General features: G+C 43.7%; 1 protein-coding gene across 4 annotated transcripts in view; it reads left to right on the top strand.

The window, feature by feature from the left end:
- Positions 1–19086, top strand: part of Jhy (junctional cadherin complex regulator) — a 68345-nt gene that overhangs the window by 21592 nt on the left and 27667 nt on the right. For all 4 annotated transcript variants that reach the window (XM_029481170.1, XM_029481171.1, XM_021172289.2 and 1 more), the window contains exon 3: positions 3673–4192. In XM_029481170.1, the coding sequence (XP_029337030.1) occupies positions 3673–4192 (520 nt within the window). The remainder of the gene's footprint in view (positions 1–3672; positions 4193–19086) is intronic.

The raw sequence follows: 19086 nt of genomic DNA, 5'->3' as shown, positions 1-19086 counted from the left end.
TAATCTGCCAAAATTATCTGCCAAAATTACCTGCCAAAATAATCTGCCAAAAATTATTCACCAACTACTCTGTGGCACCAGAAATTATGCAGAGAAACAACGCATAGTGAATGTATAGATGGCTGCCAGCCATCACTGGTTGAGGCTAATTAAGAGCAGTGACCAGAAGCATGCTCCAGTTTTCCTAATGTTATCTCAAGGATAAGAATACATGCATACACTTTCAAATATCAGAGGTCTCTGTGGTTATCTTTCCATGACTGTGATGAGATGCTTGAGATAAACACCGTAAGAGGAACAACAATCTCTCGGGGGCTCACACTTCCATGGGCACTTGACCCTGTTTCTCTAGGCCTGTGGCAATATGAAGACAAGAGCATCTCTGAGAGGAGGCCTGTTCCCCCATGGAGGCCAAGAAACACACAGAGAGCAAAGGTCTGCTGGCCCAAAGGGCATGGTTTTGAAGGAAGTTAGCTTCCTTCCATAAGGTCCCATGTTCTAAAGGTTCCACCACCACCTCTCAGTACTGTCACAAGCTGGAGACCAAGCCTTCAATACATGGGTCTCTATTACATATATATATATATATCTTTCTGATGTTACTTAGTTATACCAGGAACTGAGTTATCTTAGGCTAACAGAATGACAGGGTTGCGGGGGGTGGATGGATTTTGAGATATTATGGAACAATTAAACATGGGTCCCCTGGAACTGGAGTTTCAGGTGGCTATGAGAAACCATGTAGGTCCTGGAAACCCAACTCCAGGTCCTCTGGAAGAGCAGCAAGTACCCTTCACCAATGAGTCATCCCTCCAGCCCAGTGACGCCCAGCTCAGTAACTGAGAAGACTCTTCTAAGTGTCTTCAAAAGAATGTGTGTGTACGGCCATCCTGCAGCTCATGCCTTTGGCTATTCTTCATTGGTGGCCAGTCTTCTCTCTGAAATTAAGTCCTCATATAATGTAGCTAAGCCCAAACTCTTCCAGAGCTGACTGAGGTCCTTGCCTATCTGAACTCTGGTTCGTCTTGAGCTGTGAGCCTCAGCTCTCCTCTTCCCAGGCTCCACCAACTGCAGAGCATTTGCTCTTGGGAAGGAAAGCTGCCCTGTCCCTTTAACTCCTCTTTCCTGCTGTCCTCTCAGCCTTAGGTCATGGCCATGACTTCCTGTGCAAAGCTCTCCGAAACCTCCTGAGACACACTCGAGGTCCCCTGTGGTCCCCATCAGCACAGGCATCACTCCACAGTGTTAATTGTGGGGACACCAGTGTGTGAAGACAACACTGTGCTCTTAGCACACTGCGACTCCCCAGCTTAGTTAAGTGCTCAGCAAACACCTGTTAAAACAACTGTGAACTACTGAAGAAAAGTGTAAACTTAAATTCAGTTTTTCCTTCCAGTGAACTATGGATATGGGAATACATCCTGTGTTTGCTTGTTTTTGTTTTTAAAACGTCATGTTTGCTTAAAGATAATAACTGAGCTTTCTTCTCCATGTAAACAGCTGCAGTTAAACCTTAGGCAACTTAATATAATAAGATAAACCGTAAAATCAGTCACTAATTTATCCCAGTGCAAGAAGCAGCTTCATGTTAAGATTATAATTATGTAGCTACTTTTTAAAATAAATATCAACTTCTGTATTTACTTTGGAGTATTTATGGAGATCCAGTTATTTATTCTAGAAGCATTTAACTTGTCTGCCCATAGAGCACCGCAGTGTACTAAGGTAGAAATTAGGGAAGGAGGGCATACTGCAGCCCCTGCTGTCTGTGACCTTAGTTAAGTGACAATGCAATCCCAGTATAAAGCTAATGAAGACATGTGCAGAGCACTGTAAGATACGTGTCTTCTTGCCAATCTTTAGTCAGCCATGAGAAATGGGCCAAATACAAAATCCCCATTTGAGACAAACTGCCTCAATGATGAAAATGGTGAAAGGCCCATTGTCCAAATACTGAAGTTTGTAAGGCAGATAGCCCACAGGAGGTGCCTGCCCATCGTGGCCCTGAAGACAGGACAGCTGTGGTATCTGTGTGGGGGACACAGTGATGTCCCATTTCCTGACAGTTTTGCTGGGGAAATTCCATCCAGGAAAAGGAAGAGCCCCCTCCATTGGAAAGTTTCCCACCCTCTTCAGAGAGCTGGAAAATTCACAATGACAACTTAGACTAGCATATGAGATTTTTTTGCTTTACATTGAATCAAAGAAATCCAGGTCCACATTAAGAAAGGTAAATTGGCATCATAGGTACCATTAGTTTGTTTACCCAGATAAAATTATGTCCTCTGTAAACGGGAATATCAAATAGCATAAAAAGCTAGGTGATTTACATTTTCTTTTTGATTAGAGGATTTCATCCACTGTCCTCAACAAGGAAAAATCTCTCCCATTTAGCTTTTGAAGATCAAAGAGGCCATTAAGTATGCCATATTACCAGCTTCCCCCCCTACCCCACCCTCCCCAGTTAAGACTACGGGCTACTTTACGAATTGAGACTGTCATGGCAGATGGGAGGACTTTATTTGGGGTCTAGTTTACTTCCTCAGACAGGATAACGTGCTTAAACGTAATTCAGAGAGACTGTCCTAAAACTTGAGGCCCACGATGACCTGTCTACTAAGCCTTGTAGGCATGGCTCTGACAACCCTCCGAGCCACAGGCTGACTCTAAGCCTTGTGCACTTCCCTGTAGCATGTTTGATAAACATCTATAGAGAAAAGGACTGAAACCCAAAATTCCTGAAGAGCAAGAAAAGCCTATGTGTGTGGGTATTCAATTGGGATAAAAAACCTTATCCACCTCTCAAGAGGGGTACTTCCCTTCCTAGAAATAAACAAATATTCAAATATACATAGAGCCAGCTAAGGGAACCAGCTAAGGTATAAATTGTTGTACCTTATAACAACATTATACCTTATAAGGTGAAACTGTCCTTTCCTTCTTCTCCTTCCCCTAGAGCCTCTCTTCTTTCCTTCTTTTTTGAGACAGGGTTTCATTGTAGTCCACGCTGACTGTCAGTGCATCTTGTAGTGAAGGATAACCTTGAATTTCCGACTCACCTGCCCCCGTCCACCTCCCAGGCGCTGCGACCACAAGACTGCACCACAGGTGGACTAATGCTGGTGATTAAATACAGCGCTTCGTGCACGCCAGGCAAGCCACTCTCAACTGAACTCTAAGCCCAGCCGTCTAGTGTGAATCCTACAGGTCAAGTCCCAGATCGCCGTTGGTATTGGGAAGCAATAGGCATCTTGGAACCGTATAGGCACACTGCTTGAACATCGAAGACATTTCATCTTTGTTTTCTTGCTTTTAGAATTTAGTTGGCAAACATTTTGACTACAGATTTCAGTGAACTCGGCTAATTAGATCTTTTCTGTGGTTCTAATTTGAGACTTAGATGCACCCTCACCATCTACATAGTGAAAGGAAATTAGAGGAAGGGCTCTGAGATTGAATTTAAATGAAACGGTGAAGTGAATCGAATGTGTGAGTTTATTTTTATTGTGTGTGTTTGTCTCTCTGTGTGTGTGTGTGTGTGTGTGTGTGTGTGTGTAATCTTTTTATTAGGTCTGTTACAGGTGGAGGTTGTCATTTGAAGGCGACCCCCCCCCTTTTCCCCTGGGAATCTACTTTAATCAAGGACTTCTCTTTCTTTTTTGCTTCGGACAGCCAACATCAGGTAGAAGACAAATACTCAGACCTCCGATATGATCCCAACTGGAAGAACAAAAGAGAGGAAGGGCAGCCATTGGCTGGAGAAGCATTACCAGGCTCTGCCGATAGCTCTTCAGAAAACCTGCCTTTGGCTCCGCTCTACCCTTCCAGAGAGCCATCCATGGGACTCTCCGCGGGGAAAGGCAAAGAAAAGAAGAGTCCTCAGAGCGAAGCCTCCTTACTTGGAAGCGAATTTCTGAGCCCAAAGTATGAACGTGGCACCCGTCAAAACGAGTTCTTCTCAGAACTAAGTGACAGTGACCAGGAGGAGAAATCCAGCGGCCTGTCTCAGTACCTAAAGAGCTCAAGCTCACACAACGACGTTTTCCTGCCGGGGTCACGTGGCCCGCGCAGAAGGAAGTCCAAACAATATTTTGTGGAAAAAAACAAGCTGACTTTGGGGTTACCTACGCCTAAAACAGACTCTTACCTTCAACTTCACAATAAGAAGAGAGGAGAGACTCGCCTCGAACAGGTGCGTAGTCGCTGCTTAAACATCTCTTCTGAAGCTGCCCTGGGATTCCCGTGTGTTTGAATGGCCGAGTGTCTTTTCCTTCTGGGCAATGATGCCATTGTTACCACTTGCCCGGGTAGAGCAAATGTTTCCATAGTGTTACAGGCTGTCCTCCCAGCTGCTGCGACTTCCTCTGCCACCTCCTGCTCTTGCCTCCTGCTCTTCCTTCCCCCTGTTCTTTTTCTTTTTCTTCCTCTTCCTTTCATTTTATTTAGTCTGTGGCGGTGGGGAGGGTGCGTGCGTATGTTTATGTGTGGTTGTGTATGTGGTAAACTTGAAGGAGTCAATTCTTGTCTTCTATCTTGTGGATCCTAAGGATCCACCTTGGGTCACCAGGCTTGGTGGTGCCTTTAGCTGCTGCATCATCTTGCAAGACCAGGTGCTTCTTGTAGAATGAAGGTTATAACGCCATACGTTCTTAAGCTCAAAATAAAGCTCACCTGGTTCACGGTGCAGTAACTGCTACAATTCAATCACTATATCTAAAATGTCTTCATTCAAAGACCCATAGAATTTTTAAAATGTTTACTTCGTGTGCATGAGTATTTTTCCTGCATGGATGTCTATACACCAAGTGTGGACCCTGGAATTTATTTATGTTGTGTGTTCCAGTAGATGAAACACAGGGCCGAGCATTTAACGCCCTGTGATGATTCTCTGTGCTCGCCTTACCATTGGCTGCAATCTTCCTAAGCACCTCAGTACATTGGAGTAGCGTGCCTGCCGCATTTATCTGACGCATTCACCCCCAGAACCAAGCTTGCATAGGAAGTGCTTCTACATCCAGACTCTGTGTAGGTGCTGAGTCCTGGGTGCTGAGCTGGGGGTGGTGGCATGGGGTAGTATTATGAAGCAGAGCCCAGCATGGAAGATTTTTTTTTTTTTAGTTCTTCAAATGACTCTTATCTTACCAATTCCCATTGCTAATCATTGCACTGTCCCTCATTGTCCTGCACAAGCAATATGAAATGATTACAGCGTAGACACTCCATTATGTAAAATCAGAAAACTAATAAATGCCCTCTTTTCCTCATCTGATCATTCTGAGAATAAGTTATTACCCAAATGATGGGCATGTTGGACACCGGGCACAGTGGTGCTCGCTTGTAGTCTCTTCACTTGAGGAGTTGAGACTGGAGGATGGCAAATATGACACTAACCTCAACAGTGTAGCAAGACCTTGTCGGAAACAGGAACACACAAACACATTCACACACCACACACACACACACATTCACATACACATAAACATTCACACACCCCACACACACAAACACATTCACACACCACACACATACACATTCACATACACATACACATTCACACACCACACACACAAACACATTCACATACCACACACATATACACAATTCACACACACAAACACATTCACACCACACACACAAACACATTCACATACCACACACATATACACAATTCACACACACAAACACATTCACACCACACACATACACATTCACACACACATACACACAATTCACACACACAAACACATTCACAGCACACACACATACACATTCACACACCACACACATACACATTCACAGCACACAACACATACACATTCACACACCACACACATACACATTCACATACCACACACACAAACACATCCACACACCACACACACATTCACACACCACACACACAGACACACACCACACACACACAGACATATCCACACACACATACACACAATTCACACACAATTTACACACACATACACACAATTCATACACACAAACACACTCATACTACACACACATACACATTCACACACACAAATATATTCACACCACACACACATTCACACACACATACACACAATTCACACACACATACACACAATTCACACACACACATTCACACACACATACAAATACACAAAATTCACACATATCTGCATAAACACATTTACATACACAATAACAACAAAAAATCATGCTATTCCAACAAGTAAATAAAGCTTTATTTCATGGACACAAATAAAGATGTCCCTATCAGCTTGCCTCCTAGTGAATACGCCATCTGAACTATGGGCTCAAGGGAACCGGCAATTCCACAGCCCTGCTGGAGAACACCTAAGAGGATGGAGTCCCTTTCAAGGATTAGCAATACGTGACATCATTGCCTTTGTAACTAACAGTAAAACACAGGAATGGGTATAGAATGCTTAACTGAACTCTCAAGACAGCTAAACATCATTAGTTCTCAACATTTTCTTACTGTTTTAAATGGAAACATATTTTGTTGTTCTTTCATAAAACTTTGTGAAATGTCAGCCAGACAATGGCGGCATGTGCCTTTAATGCCAACACTTGGGTGGCAGAGGGAGGTAAGTCTCTGAGTTTGAAGCCAGCATGGTCTACTGAGTGAGTAACAGGACAGCCAGGGCTACACAAAGAAACTCTGTCTCAAAACAATCAAACAAACAATGAAGCTAACAAGCAAAACTGTGAAATTTGAAATTTCACTTGATTGCTTACTTAAAATAGAAATGAATTCAAGAGTGACAATATCTATTGCTAGTCATCTCTCCAATCCTAGGATATATATCACTTTCCATTGCTAGTCTGTTTCCTGTTTTGAGTCAATGTCTTGCTTGGTAGCTCAGGCTGCCCCAGGCTACCCTCACATTTGCAGCAATCATCCTGCTTCAACTCTTGGGTGCTGAGATGACATTCACCTCAAGTGTCCCTAGACACGCTGCTCATGAAGGAGAGGCCATCGTGAGGCAGAAATAGGAATTATCTTTTTTCAGTATACAGAGAGAAAACATTTACCATCAACTCTGTGGCTAACCCATAAATTGCTAATTTTTTTTTTTTTTTTTTTTTTGGTTTTTCGAGACAGGGTTTCTCTGTGTAGCCCTGGCTGTCCTGGAACTCACTCTGTAGACCAGGCTGGCCTTGAACTCAGAAATCCACCTGCCTCTGCCTCCCGAGTGCTGGGATTAAAGGCGTGCGCCACCACGCCCAGCTGAATTGCTAATTTTTGTAGGAGTTACCTGATGTGCTTCGGTTGTCAGTGTTCTCATAGACTGGTTTTTCTTGTGTTTTCTCACAGAGGAAACTTTAAATCTACATTAGATTTTCTGACTTCGAGCTCTTGACTTGCTGTTTGAAGGAGATACTGACTTTGCCCACCCATGCTCTGGGTTCAAATGTCTTCATTCTCACTGCTTATACCATTTGAAGCCATTTCTTAACCATTTCTCTAAGATGGATTTTTTTTCTTATTCTTCTTATTCTTTTTTAAAGCATAGAAATATGTTTGACCTAACAAAGCCATAATGATATGTATCGTTTGTTTTAATGAATACAGTCAGTAATACAAAAATGTGTGTTCTTTCTGAATTGTCATATATAAACATGTGACAGCTTCCCCCATTGATGTCCTGTTGGGTTTTTGTTTGCTTGCTTGTTTATCTTGTTTTGGATTTTGAGACACAAGTTTCGTGTCCTGAACTCTTGTTGTAACTGAAGATGGCCTTGAATTTTTGATCTTGGTTGGTTGGTTGGTTGTATTTTTAATCAAAGCTAAAAGGTTGATTATTAAGTTCATAATAAGCAGGCATAATAAAGCAAGCTATGGAAATTAAGAGTTCTACTGAGCCTGGGAAGAGGCCAATGGCTCAGTGGGTAAGAACACTTGCTTTGTAAGCTTGAGGACCTGAGTTCAAATCCCTAGGGCCTACATAAAACGTCCAGCAAGGCTATGTGTTCCTGTGACCCAGCATGTAAGCCACTAAAAACAGACAGACCCCAGGAGCTCACTGTAGGCCAACCAGTCTAGACAAGACAGCAAGCTCTAAATTCAATGAGAGACCCTGCCTTAAGGCAATAAGGATGGGAATAACATAGAAAAACACTCTAAGCCTTGTTCTGACAACTGCATGTGCACACACTGGTACACACACACACACACACACAGCCACACATGACACAGCACACAAGTGAGCAATGAATGAATGATGGAGTTCTACTGGATGATATATTACAGGGCTTCAACTCATAGGGTAATATTTAATACATATATAGACAGAAAATTGGACCACAATAGAGTGGGAGGTCTATAAAGAGAACCTAATTATACATGCAGCGCAATAGGAAATGCTGCCCTTATCAAAACAGCAGCCTGGGTAACCCCAAGGAAGCAAACTGGATTCATATGCCCATCATATAAAATAAATTCCAAATGGGTCTGACGTTTAATTATTAAACATCAACCATCAGAACACTAGGGAAAAAAAAACATAGGAAGGTTTTCTTCAGAGCCTGAATTATTTAAAAAGCCAAGAATGCCTATGAGATTAATAATTTGGCTTTGAATGTGTCAAAAAAAATCTACCAGAGAAAAGTATAAACAATATAAAATATGAGAAACAAACTAGGAAGAATTTTTTTCTAATTTATACCACAAATAAAGCTCTATCTCTAATACATAAAGATAGCCTTCTCCAGGTCAGTAAGAGGGAGACTGAAGTCACCATAGAAACATACATAAAAGCTCAGATGGAGAGTCACACAGAAGCTAAAACGTGGCTACTGAGTGCTTGTGAACGTACTCAGCATCTGTCACTATAAGAGAACAAGTTAACATTACATCGAGATTCCTTTCCACCTATAATTAATAAGCAGAGGATCTGTTGATAAAACTGCACAGTAACGCCAGGAAGAGAAGAAATCAGCAGAAGCAAAATAAAGGACAATTTATGGCTACATAAAATATAATTACATTCCCAGGGAAACTAGAACATGATGTCTAAAAACAGCCACATTGCTTGCCTCTGCCCTGTGCTAGCTCTGTGACCTTGTGCAGGCTATTAAACCTCTTTGTGCCACAGCGTTCTCATCTATAAAGGAGATAATAACAGTCTTTTCCTCATAGGGTGGTTAAGAATATGAAATGAGTAGGCTGGTATACAGAAAGGGCTTACCTTAGTGCCTGACTCACAGTAAGGGCTGCGTATGATTTTGTCATTAGTATTGTTATTTGACGCAACCTACTCCAGTCCTAGGTATTTATCTTAGATAGATATGTGCAGTCTTGGAAAAAACACCTATACAGGATGATTCATTTCAGCTTTGTTTGTGACATAAAAAGATCAGAAGCCACCCAAATAGCCATCCTCTTGGAGGGAGTAGTTACGGAAGTTATGATAGATCTTCACAAAAGAGCAAGTAGTGACTGTTTAAGAAATGAAGACTCACTCTGAGATGCTTTGGTCAGTTTAACAGGAGCTATCAGTAGGAGAAATTCAAGGGGCAAAACAGGCAGATATAAAAAACAAAACAAAACAGAAGGAATAAGAATGCTTGTCAAATTGATGTGTCTCACTCACACACACACACACACACACACACACACACACACACCTGTAACCTCTGCACATGGGAAGCTGATGCAGGAAGATGATAAGTTTTAGGTCTAGACGATAAGGTGACACTGTGGACCACTGAATAGGTGATAAATAGGAAGGAGTGAGGGGGGCTGGCAGAGCTTTCCACCATCTGCCTTTTTATGCCCATGGGCTTTTCTTATTCTTTCTCTTTCTTTTTTTGAGGTAGGGTCTCACAACATAGCCCTAGCTGTCCTGGATCTCGCAGAGATCTGCTTGCCTCTGCCTCTGGAGTGCTGGAATTAAGCTCATGTGCCACCACACCTGGCTGTGTCTTTGGTTTTGAACCCTACCTATATACTGTAATCATCATTTAAAAAAAAACTAAATAGAAAAATAGCAACAAATGAGGGCCAGGGGAGGCTGAGGGCTGTGAATCAGCTGGTCAAGTGCTGGCCTGACATGCACAAAGCCCTGAGTTTCATCCCTGATACCATATTGACCAGGCATGGTAGCACATGGACAGTGGAGACTGGAGTACCAGAAGTTCAAGGTCTTTGTTAGTTACATAGCAACTGGAGGCCAACATGGGATGCATGTGATCTTGTTCTCAAAAAAAAAGGGGAAGGGATGTCAGGTAAGGGTCAATTACAATATCACCTTTGAAATAGCCCTGATTACGTTCTCACCCTGTAGCTGCATACAGTCACCACAGTTGCTCTTTTTGTTCTGCCTACACATGATTCAGAATGGAACCACAAGCCTTAACTTCAGTTTTCTCATGGTCTTTCCCACTGTTCTTTTTATAGAACTGTTGGTACACATTCCCAGTCTTAGTTAGGGTTTTACTGCTATAAAGAGATACCATGACCAAGGCTACTCTTATAAGGACAACATTTAATTGGGGCTGTCTTACAGGTTCAGAGGTTCAGTCCGTTATCATCAAGGCAGGAGCATGGCAGCATCTAGGCACGCATGGTGCAGGAGGAGCTGAGAGTTCTACATCTTCATCTGAAGGCTGCTAGCAGCATACTAACTTCTAGGCAGCTAGGATGAGGGTCTTAAAGCCACACCCACAGTGACACACCTACTCCAACAAGGCCATACCTACTCCATCAAGGCCACACCTCCAAATAGTGCTACTCCCTGGACCAGGCATATTCAAACCATCACACCCACATACTTTCTTCCTCCCTTCTTTTTTTTTTTTTTTGAGACAGGGTTTTTCCATAATTATGCACCCTTGGCTGTCCCGGAACTTGATCTAGAGCAGGCTGGCCTTGAACTCTGAGCTCTATCTGCCTCTGCCTCCCGAGTGCTTGCATTAAAGGCATGCACACACTTTTAAATACGGGTTTAGGCATGTGGTGTGTGATGCTAGGAGCTGATGTGAGAGGCAGCACACACTAGAGGGCACCTGAGCATCACCATCTGGCTTGGGCTCTGTCTGCACCTACTGAGTATTTGAAACTCATTAGCATCGGAGTCCCAAATTTATGACCTACCATTAACGGGAATTGTGTTCAGAAATTGTCCTTCTATCTTGATTTCGATAGACTTTGAAGATGAAGGTGAGGTTTCGACTGAGTTCAGAAGAGCTCTAAGTGCCTCATCCATGTGATTTGGCTCTTTCCTACTAACATCGTGAAAAGAAATTACAGGTAATTTACAATTGTAAATACAGAAGGGTTATCAATTGTCTGTAGTCCTCAGGACCATGTAAAACCATAAACTGAAGCCACTGCCCAGATCTGTGGACCAACAGCAGGCCAATCAGTCTGAGTATTTACTGAGCACCAACTATGCCCTAGGTTCTCTTTTCTTTACTAAGGATGCAGCAGAAAATAAGGCATATAGAGCCTCTCTCTCCAGGAGCCTGATTTCCATCCATGTGACCCAGACCAGAAACAGGTAGCATCTCATTGAAAACCAAACAAGCTGCATGTACCAAAGTAGTCTCTTGTAGACGCATCACTTGAGCTGAGCCCCAAAGGGATGAATCCAAAAGACAGACACATCAGAGATCTCCCAAGATGTTGACTTGCCCCACCGTGTAGCAGTACCCTTGCATGAGGAACAAATCAATTTGGAGTGGGGGTGGGGTTGTCAAATAAAACCATAAAACTGAAGTAAAACACTATAGGGGAAGTCAGAGAATCGTGGGCTGGATCTCAGCATAAGTCCTTGCCAGGTGTTTGAGCAAGTGACTCTTTGAAACCTTATCTTGCTTATAGGGTCAACAACTTCTCCATTGGAAGACTAGTTGAACACTTTATACAAAGCTCCTGACATATGGTGGACCAGCAGTAAAGGGAAGATATTAGGGCACAGGGCGGGGGGGATGGCTCAACCAGCAAGTACAAGGACCTAAGTTTGTTCCCCAGAATTCCTGTTGGGGGTGGGGAGGACTGGTGATGGTAGTGTGTGCTGAGAAGGAGAAGATAGGGGGTCCCTGAAGCTCATTGGCCAGCCAGCTTAGCCTAATTGGTGACCTTCCAGGCCAGTGAAAGACCCTATGTAAAGAAAAGGAAGGAAGGAAGGAAGGAAGGAAGGAAGGAAGGAAGGAAGGAAGGAAGGAAGGGAAAAAAGAGAAAGAGAGAAGGGAAGAAAGGAAAGAGAGAAAGAAGAGAAGAGAAGAGAAGAGAAGAGAAGGGAAGAAAGGAAAGAGAGAAAGAAGAGAAGAGAAGAGAAGAGAAGAGAAGAGAAGAGAAGAGAAGAGAAGNAGAGAAGAGAAGAGAAGAGAAGAGAAGAGAAGAGAAGAGAAGAGAAGAGAAGAAGAGAAGAGAGAGAAGAAAGAAAGAATCCCAGCAGTTGGGAGGCAGAGGCAGGAAGATCTCTAAGTTCAGGACCAGCCAGAGCTACACAGGGAAACCCTGTCTCAAAATAAAAACAAACAAAGGAGGGAGCTGAGAAAGGACACATCCAAGGCTATTCTCTGGCCTCCACATTCACACCTGCATATGCACGTGCACAAATGTCTATGCATGTGTGTACATGTACTCACAGTCCTTTTGCTGTAGGAAAGGAAACTACTTAAGGCACAGGCTCTCCTAAAGGATCTTTTCTTATCTTGAGCAACAATGCCCAGAAATAAAGATAGGATCTCAGGCGACAGAAAGACACAATAGGACATACCTGGTGTGGTTGAGTATGACATGATATCTGTTGTGTATAATGTGACATTTGTGGTATTGCTACTTAAAGATCATCTATAAAGGGGACCCATTTTAGACAGCATTTTTGCTGTTGATGGTGGTATGTCAAAATATCCAGGAGAAAAGCGGCTTGAAGGAAGAGAGGTTTCTATGAAACCAGTTTCTGTCTTGTCATGTAGGAGAGGGTGTGGCAGAACAGAGAAGCTCATTTTATGCTGGTCAGGAAATGGGGGCAGGGATATGTCCCTTCCCCCATTTTATTTCACCCAGACAACCAGCCTATGGGATCAAGACATTCATACTCCAGGCGAGTCTGTCTGTCACTCTTAGTTGAATCTCTTGGAAAATGCTGTCTCATAATTATCCTCAATCAAACTCTGCCCATGCGTTATGGAATGCCTACCATTTTTTATTGTGGTTATCACTTATTGACTGATTGATTTGGCACGTGCTTTGCCACTGTATCATGTGAAGGTCAGAGGACAACTTGTAGGGCTAGAGTCCCTCCTTCTACCATGTGGGTCCCAGGAATCAAACTCAGGTTGTCAGGCTTGGCCACAAGCACCTGTACCACCAAGCGTCTCACTGGCCTTCAAACTTTGCAATCTTATATCCACCTAGTTGGCACATCTCTTTAATAGTTGAGCTTTGATTTAAGATAAGGAACTTATACATAACTTTTGGTCATATACACAGCATTTAATACTTTGATTTTAAATTATAATTTTGCATCATAATCCTTTCAACATTTCCCCTCCTCAAATCTGACCTCTCTAGAGGTCTGCTTGGCTACAATTCTGATTATTTCTCTATTATCTTTTTGTTTATTTGAAGTCTCACTGTATTACCCTGACTGGCCTTGAATTTACAGAGATCCACCTGCTTCTGTATAAACCCAGCATGGTGGCACACACTTGTTACCCCAGCACTTGGGAGACATAAGCAGTCAAGAGTTCAAAGCCATCCTCAGATACCCTGAGCTATCTTGTCCAACTGGGCTACAGAAGATGATGTCTCACCACCACCACCACCACCCCAAAAAAACAAAAAACAAACAAAAACAAGACCCCACAAATATTGACTTTCTACAGCAGATTCAGGGTTACTGGGATGCCCAAATGGACATTCCATGTGTGGAAGCTTTTATGTCACATAGTCCCTATATGATGTATTTGTTATTGAATGCTAAGATGAACTTACAGTTTCCTATTGAGAAGACTAGCATCCAAGTACTAAATTGCTCTTCTTTCCATGGGTGCTAATTAAGGGAAGCATTGAGTTCTCTGTAAGATCTAGCTTTCTCTTATTTAAATTGTGATCACCTTTTTATAACTGTACTTGGAAGCATGGACTCCACTCATAGAATAGTTCCATTTAGCGCTGCTTTTGAGATCTGGCTCTACGGTGCTTGCAGAAGCTATTCTTCCGCCCAGCAGGGACTCCAGGGCTGTTCATTGACTGATAGATTTTCTTATTTTGTCCTATACCAACACAAGAGCACTTACTTATGACTGTGTAATTCCAATTGAACTTTATAGTTTTTTCAATATGAGACATTTCCGAGGCATCCTTCTGGTGGGCCCTGCTCAGCACTCTAGAGTGACACTTCATTAAATCCACGGGGCTAAAGATGGATCCCTGCAGAAGGAAACTTCCCATGTAGCTTAGGCATGCCCATTTGCAAACTGGAAATCGCACACAATTAATCATTCTTAAGGATTAGTCACTTCTAAGTTTTCAAAAATGTCCCCATCACTTTGGCTAATTCTGTGATGTCTTACATCACAGGGCACACTGCATGAGTTGAATCAAAGTCAGAAGCAGTGTACATGACATTTTTGTCATTTGTATTAAATGACCCAGGCTGCCGGGACTCTGTGGACATGTCATGGCATTGTGTGCATGTCTCCTCCTGATATCCTATGGAAGAGAAGGAGACAGACAGGTAATCAACCCGAACTCTCTAGAAACTGGTCTACAGACTGGGAATCGCTAATCCCAGACACCAATTCTGAAACATTCCCAAATCCAAAACGTTTGAGCCACCAGAAAATTCTACACCTAATCTCTAATGGTGAGGGGAAGAGAAAAGAGAAAAGAAGGGATGGGAGTCGGGGGGAAGAGACAGAGACTGACTATGTAAGTAGAAGGGGTGGACAATAGACACAATGCATTAGCAGTAAGGGAGAAATGAAGCAGAGAAGATATCAAAAGCTTTGCCAAGGTGGGGGAAATCCCAATTTAAACTAGGTCACGTGGCAGTCTCTCTCTCTCTCTCTGAGGATATGGAGGCCATGAGAAAACATGCCACACATATTTGGGGATGATGATGGGGATGATGATACATGGGGAAGGGATAACCGTGAGAGGTTGAGGGGCAGAAGGACCAGTGGCCCCGGGGCACAGTGAGCAAGAGTGGGAGACAAGACGGAGCCCTACTCTTCACCCCCATTTTATTGGCAGTTCACTGCCTGGGTTTGATATAAACCACAAACCTGCTTGAGTAATTAAATAATTTTAACTGTCCCTCAATATCCATAGGGGGACCTTGGTCAGACACTAAAATCTTCCAGTCCCTCTATTACACGGTGAGGTATTTGTGTGAACACTGTGTGAGTCCTCATGTGAACTGTCAGACAGCTCTTGTTTACACTACACACCTCACAATCGCTATTATGCTGTATTATTCTGGGGGTGATAGGGTCTGGGTCTGGAGTCTGGACATGCTCAGTGTTGGTGTATTGTGTGTGTTTGTATGTGTTTTAAACAGAACAAACAAAAAACATGGTCAGCTGGATATTTGCTTGGTCTTGTTTGTTGTTTTGCGTTTCTTTCTTTGAGGTACTAGGGATTAAACCCATGCTAAGGAAGGACTAAGCCAAGCCCGACCCTGATTTAACCCATGGATGTGGAATCTGTGTAAACAGCTGACTGTATCTATTCTAATGAAGCTGGGATAGCTCAGGGAACATCACGGGTCAAATTTGTCGTCTAGTTCCATTTGTTGGCCATCTCTATGCCAGGCACACTCAGAACCACTAGGAAGTACAAACGCACAATGCCGCGATCTTTACAAGAGGGCAGTCCTGCCATAGCCCCTCTGTTCTGCCCTCACGGAACTGCAGTCAAGAAGGGTGTGATGATTAGGTCTTTATCAACTTGACACAAGCTAGAGTCATTTGAAAGGAGGGAACCTCAATTGAAAAAAATGCCTCCATAAGATCCAGCTGTAGGGCATTTTCTCAATTAGTGATTGATAGAGGAGGGCCCAACCCATAGTGGGTGGTGCCATCCCCTAGGCTTGTGGCTGGATTCTACAAGAAAGCGAGCTGAGCAAGCCAAGGGAAGCAAGCCAGTAAGCAGCACCCTTCCATGGCCTCTGGATTAGCTCCTGCCACCAGGTTTGTGCCCTGTTTGAATCTCTGTCCTAACTTCCTTCAGTGATGAGCAGCTGTGAAACTGTAATCAGAATAAACCCTTTCGTCCCCAAGTTGCTTTTGGTCATAGTGTTTCCTTGCAGCAATGATAGATAACCTTGAGTAAAGCAAAGGGGGGAAAAAACACAAACCAAACAGTGGTTTCTGTTAGGAGAGGGAAAATACAAAGTGTGTTCATGGTTGCTTCATTTGGGAATCAGGGAAGACTTCAGGAGAAAGTTACATTTGGACCAAGGCTGATACTGTAAATAGATAGTACACATCTATAATCCCAGCTACTCCAGAAGCTAAAGCAAGAGGATAGTGAGTTAGAAGCCAGCCTGGGTAACTTCATGAGATGCTGTCTCAGAAAAAAAAAAAAAAAAAAACATTAAGGATAAGGATCTAGCTTTTCTAGCATACACAAATCCCTAGGTACAATCCTTGATAAAATAAATAAATTCAGGGGGCTGGAGAGATGGCTCAGAGGTTAAGAGCACTAACACACAGGAAGAAATATGGAGACAAAGTGTGAGGCAGAGACTAAAGGAAAGGCCATACAGAGGCTACTCCACCTGGGGATCCATCCCATATACAGCTACCAAACCCAGAGACTATTGTGGATGCTGGGAAGTGCTTGCTGTTGGAAGCCTCATATGGCTGTCTCCTGAGAGGTCCTGCCAAAGCCTGACAAATATAAAGGTGGATGCTCGCAGCCAACCATTGGACTGAGCGTGGGGTTCCTGATAGAGGAGTTGGAGAAGGGACTGAAGAGGCTCTAAAGGGATTTACAGCCCCATGGAGAGAGCAACAGTGTCAACCAACCAGACCCCCACTCCCTCGAGAGCTCCCAGGGACTGGACCACCAACCAAAGAATACACATGTAGGGACCCATAGCTCCGGTGGCATATGTGGCAGAGGATGGCCTTATTGGACATCAGTGGGAGAAGAGGCCCTTGGGCCTGAGGGTATTGAATGCCCCAGTGTAGGGGAATGCCAGGGAGGGAAGACAGGAGTGGGTGGGTGGGAGAGCACTCTCATAGAGGCAGGGGGAGAGGGGATGGGATAGGGGGGTTCTGAAGGGGAGACCTGGAAAGGGGAAAACATTTAAAATGTAAATAAAGGAAATTAAAAAAAAAAAAAAAAAGAGCACTGACTGCTCTTCCAGAGGTCCTGAGTTCAATTCCCAACAACCACATGGTGACTCACAATCTATAGCATGGTCTAGTGCCCTCTTCTGTCATGCAGGCATATATTCAGGCAGAATACTGTGTACATAATAAATAAGTAAATAAATAAATAAGTAAATCTCTTTTAAAATAAATAAATGTAGATAACAAAGTGAAGGGTAGTTTCCAAGCAGAGAATGGTCTTCACACCCAACCAGAAATAATGGTCCATGCAACCATTACTGGGACTTCGAAGTGCTCAGGAAGGAGTGAGGACTCCAGCCTGAAGAAGTGGCTAGGAACCCAAGGTACACGTCTTGCGCACTTGAAAAGATTAAGGGCAATAGAAAGTAAGGAAGTATTTTAAAGTAAGAGACAGTGATGATTTTGTGGGTCTTAACAGCTCCAGAGTCTTCTATTGAAAAGGAACAATAGCCGGGCGTGGTGGCGCACGCCTTTAATCCCAGCACTCGGGAGGCAGAGGCAGGCGGATTTCTGAGTTCGAGGCCAGCCTGGTCTACAAAGTGAGTGCCAGGACAGCCAGAGCTACACAGAGAAACCCTGTCTCAAAAAACCAAAAAAAAAAAAGAAAAGGAACAATATATATATATTTTTTTTTTCTGGTGATAGTGGCACATGTCTTTGATCCCAGAATTTGGGTGTGTGGCAGAGACAGTGGATTTCTGAGTTTGAGCCAGCCTGGTCTACATAGTGCATTCCAGGACAACCAGCCTGGTCTACAGAGCAAGTTCCAGGACATCCAGAGCTATACTGAGAAACCCTGCCTCAAAAAACAAAACAACAACAACAAAAATACACACACACACAGAAACACACACAGACACACACACACGTCTGTCCCTGATAGTCCTTTCCCCAGGACACTGGACAGTGATGCGAGCACTGCAGGGCTGCATGAGGGTTGCCATAAAGCTGTCTTTGAGCAACCCTGCCTCCCTGCAGAGCCTGCTAACGACAGCTGGGATGCAGCCCTACATTGGCACCAATACTACTGAGAACCTCTCAGTTGTTATTGGATAATACTTGAATCCCCGGGCGAGGACACTGCTGCCAATGGGGTAGAACTGCACACTGACAAGGGTGCAGACCTGGAGCCTGCGAATCCAGAGCCAGTCACCTCCTGCCGAAAATGTGCTCCCTGCCTCTGGCGCCATCCCCATTAGCCAGCCTGCAAAGTCCTGGGCTAGTCTCTTTCATGATTCTAAGCCCTCTTCCTCCTCACCCATGGCATATGTGGAAACTAAGTGTTTCCTCCCCACCCCCTCCCATTCCCCCTGGCCTCTGAATAACAATGATGGAAGTCAAAGAAGGGCTTGTTCCAGTGTCAGAAGATCCCGTAGCCATAAAGATTCAGGTACAGTTAAACGACAGGCTGAGTGGACCTCGGAGCCACAGTGGTGGTAGCTGACCGGTGTGGAAACAGTAGTGAAGGGCTTGTATGTGTTAACGTTATCCAGTAGTCAAACGGTATGTGTAGGAAGGAAGATGGAGGGAGATATAAGCAGGGAAAACCCAAGTCTGTTATGACTATGTCCTTACTGACACACTCCATTATCATTTCTTGGTGTCATACTGTTGTCATGTATGACACACACGCCTGTGCTGTGGCTAGGGTGTCCATCCTCAATTCACGCTCAACTGTGTAAGCTCTTTCCGTATCTACAGAGGAAGCCTCTAAAAAATAATGCAGCCCCCCTCCCCCCTCTCTATCTTCCCTTAGTGACTTTGGGT

Source organism: Mus caroli, chromosome 9 (assembly GCF_900094665.2).
Source record: "Mus caroli chromosome 9, CAROLI_EIJ_v1.1, whole genome shotgun sequence".
NCBI lineage: Eukaryota > Metazoa > Chordata > Mammalia > Rodentia > Muridae > Mus > Mus caroli.
This window is presented reverse-complemented; position numbering and strand designations above follow the sequence as displayed.